Consider the following 3513-nt stretch of genomic DNA (forward strand, 5'->3'; position numbering starts at 1 on the left):
AAAAAAGGTGTTAAAGTACACGCTTTTCTCTTTGAGATGGCGTTGAGTTTGCTCAAATACCTTTTTGCTTCGCTGAGATATTACAATTTTAATCCGTGAATAAAAAGTGCTGCGGTAGTAAACATGGCCGCTATGTTACTTACATGATTTTCAAGATATAGAAAAATTGGAAAATCCGTGAATATCCAAACAAAAAAAAATCCCCAAATTGGCGCGATATCGCCAAATCTGGACACTCTGATTGTGCGTGTAATTTTCTAGAGTAGTTTTGTACTCTCGCTAGCTCCTTGTATTAACTCGTCCTTCGTTGGTATACTCTAATGAGCATATGTGAGGATGATAGCAAGGCCAATTTATATAAGGTAGTGTTACAGGAGCAGTTGAAATTTTCGCCCGATGTTTCTTAAAGAAAGCAATAAACGTAGCGACCGTTGGTTCAACTTGGTGTTATTTTGCTCTAGATTGCACCGTTTGTGGGCCCGTTAAATGAATTTATGTCTTGGTGGTATGAAAGATCAAAAAATTTCGATTTTCTGGCAAGTTGTACAACTTATCGCTACATTAATGGCCATGTTGTACAGACTCATTTAACCCGTATCACCCTACGTAATTTTTTTTTTGTAGTTTCAAAAAGATATTTCAGGAGCATACTCCTTATGAGTAAAGTAAAAAAACTGCATCACTAAATTTTAGGTCCTGCACTTAGGATCCGTAGAATGTCCGGTTGCCATATGGCAACGCTAGGTAGACTAGGGCACTGGTTTATATCTCAATTATGTATGCCTTTCAAGAAATTAACAGCCGTTGTTTTTGAGGTTGTTTATTCAAAGCAGAAAAGTGTAAGTTTTTTAATTACATTTGTATTGAAATAAATTTTTTTTTATTAAAAAAAAGTAGAATTTATTGTTTCATATGATACGATTCAAAGCATGGTAAACAGAGTCCAACATCGCATTTCCTTCAAGCTGTTCGCACGGTGGATTTGCATGTATCTCCTGCATATCGTCGCTTCTTATCTATTGGAATAACGAAGTGATCAGTCCGATCTCATTTGCTTCCCCGATGGCTTTTGGAACACTTTTGGATTGGTACCGTAGTGCTTGCAGTAATAAGTTGCTACATCTCGCTTGAACTCCTTTAGTGTTTTATTTTGAACAACGCGTCGATAAAGTAGCCAGCTATTCTGAATACTGGCATCGATAAGCCATGTAAAAATGCAATGCCACCACTTTTTTCCTTGAAATGAAATGCGATTGTCTGAAACATTTTGATCAAATCGATCAATATCGGACATATATTTGTTGTACTCGGTTACAACGCAAGGACGTGGAACTGGTACTTTCTTATGCAGTTGCCTGCTGTACCGAGATGCTGATGATTTTGGTTCACAACCGAAGCAAGTAGACGCAAGACACACCACCGCATTATCCACCCACTTAGTAATATGAATTCCTGTTTCTTTCATTTCCACACTCTCGTAATAGCCTCGCTGTTTTTTTCGTAATTCCTTTTTATGTGGAATTGGACAATTTTTGGGGATTCTATTTTCTCGTACCGTACCAGTAGCATGGTAGCCTCGGTTTTTGAGATAAGTCAATAATGGTATTCGTCTGCAAAATCGTCTATCATACATAGGAGTGGCGCCGCACAAGTACCAAAACTTTCCTCATATTTAGTATCTGACCTCGGGTTTTTACCTTGAAATATTTCATATATCCACTGGGTGTGCATAGAGACCAAGCCTTGTATCCGAAACGAATTGGCTTCCCTTTTAGAAATAAGCAATCATACTCTCATCGTATGAGATATTTTGTTCTGGGTAAAAGTTTTCCATCATTTTGGCCTTGATGTGGTCTGTAAGTGGACGTAGTTTCCATAGGGAGTCATATCTGTCAGAGTAATCTTTCGGTTTGCATATTGATGACGAGAAATGAAGCATATAATTTATTTCTTCGAAGCGGTTTCTTCGCATAGCACTGAATACCATTCCGTTACGGAGATCATCTTCGTTACTCCACATATCGCGAAAGGACCGTGTTGGATTGTAACCAGTCACAATCAAAATCCCAATGAACACACGAGGTTCTGAAATAATATGTAAATATTGGATTAGGGATATAAAAACCGCTGAGCAAGTCCTCACCTCCCACATTCAGTTCTTCATACCGTTTTTGATGATGAGTAGCGTACAAATTTGAACATTTGCATATGTGTTCAAGCAAATCATCGTTGAAAAACTTTTCGAATAGTTCATGAGGACTAAGTCCTCGACTGTCTTCATAATTTGCTTCAGAGAAAATGGGAAAATAGGAAAACTGCCGTCGAATTAGTAGTACGCCAGGTGAAATTTCTTTCTTTGTTAGCTGGTGGGATTGGAACACCAGGCTTTGAAGGATTCACACGACATATTTTCTTTGATGAGCTCGGCAAACAATCATCCAGTATATCAAATAAAACAGGCTCGTCTTCGATTTCAGTACCAAGGCAAATTTGCTCGCCATCAAGACTTTCTATTCGACGACCGTTTTCCAAAACAATTTCACACCCTGACTTTAGCTGCGCTGGGCATAAATTGTCTGGTAGTCCACCATCATCGTCACCTGAATCTTCGCCACTTAAATCCCCCTCAATACGGGGTGGCTGAATATATAATGCTTGCACATTAGCTGGAGCTCCGCTCTCGTCGTCAGAACATAATTCTTCTAAAAAGTCTAGTGCTTCTGGCAAAGAAAGTGATCTTAAAAAATTAGAATTGGAGAATGTTAAATGATGTTTCTTATTTTTCTACAGTCAAATTATTCCTTAAGAAACCTGGAGAAAACAAGAAAACTACCGAAACACACAAAAAAACATTACAACGAAAGCAGTGGCCTAGCCTACCTGGCGTTGCCATATGGACACACGCACAAAAAACTTCAAAAAAACCGCAAAAACATTTTATTTTTGTGATACACTTATGTGACGTTATTACTCTTAACAAACACTTAAAAAAAATCACATTCATTAAAACGATTAAGATAATTAGTACACATTTTAGATGCACTTGCTTTTTTGTAACCCTTTTTTTTACACTCAACATTTTGCGCTTTATCTACGAAGCGCTAGCTCTCACAAACACACACGAACTGTCGCCAAACATATTTTGCGCAAAAGAAGAAATAATTACGCGTTGAGTATATTCTTAAAAGTAACGGTATCTGCATTCGTTTGCGTGTTATGATCGTGTAAAAACATGTCTATCGCACGTTGCCATATGGCAACAACAGGGTGATCCGGGTTAATTTGCGTTTATTTTGTACACTAAATAACCGAAAATGGATAACTCAGACGAAATAGGTACGTGCTTTCGTTGAATTTTATAAATGTAAGCCGAAACTATGAAATTGTAAAAATGAGATTTTACTATGAGACTGCTCGCGAAATTGCAATGTTTGTGGGCAAAACGTCCAACTTGATTGCGGATTGATTTGAACCAACGTTTTCGGCTTGCATTATGTCAAAAGGATGCGTTTG

The 3513-nt window shown here is 37.9% G+C and overlaps 1 protein-coding gene across 1 annotated transcript; it reads right to left on the reverse strand.

Annotated features, from left to right (window-relative positions):
- Positions 1-1791: 1791 nt before the first annotated feature.
- On the reverse strand, positions 1792-3234 carry LOC118750889 (piggyBac transposable element-derived protein 3-like; the record flags this gene model as incomplete). Its single annotated transcript, XM_036485619.1, has 4 exons — positions 3167-3234; positions 2337-2737; positions 2144-2287; positions 1792-2085 (listed from the first exon to the last, which is right to left on the reverse strand). Coding segments are annotated over exons 1-4 (907 nt in total), but the record flags the coding sequence as incomplete, so codon positions are not given.
- Positions 3235-3513: the final 279 nt, after the last annotated feature.

The sequence above is a fragment of the Rhagoletis pomonella genome, unplaced genomic scaffold (assembly GCF_013731165.1).
Source record: "Rhagoletis pomonella isolate Grant_MI unplaced genomic scaffold, Rhpom_1.0 Rhpom_scaffold_00440, whole genome shotgun sequence".
NCBI lineage: Eukaryota > Metazoa > Arthropoda > Insecta > Diptera > Tephritidae > Rhagoletis > Rhagoletis pomonella.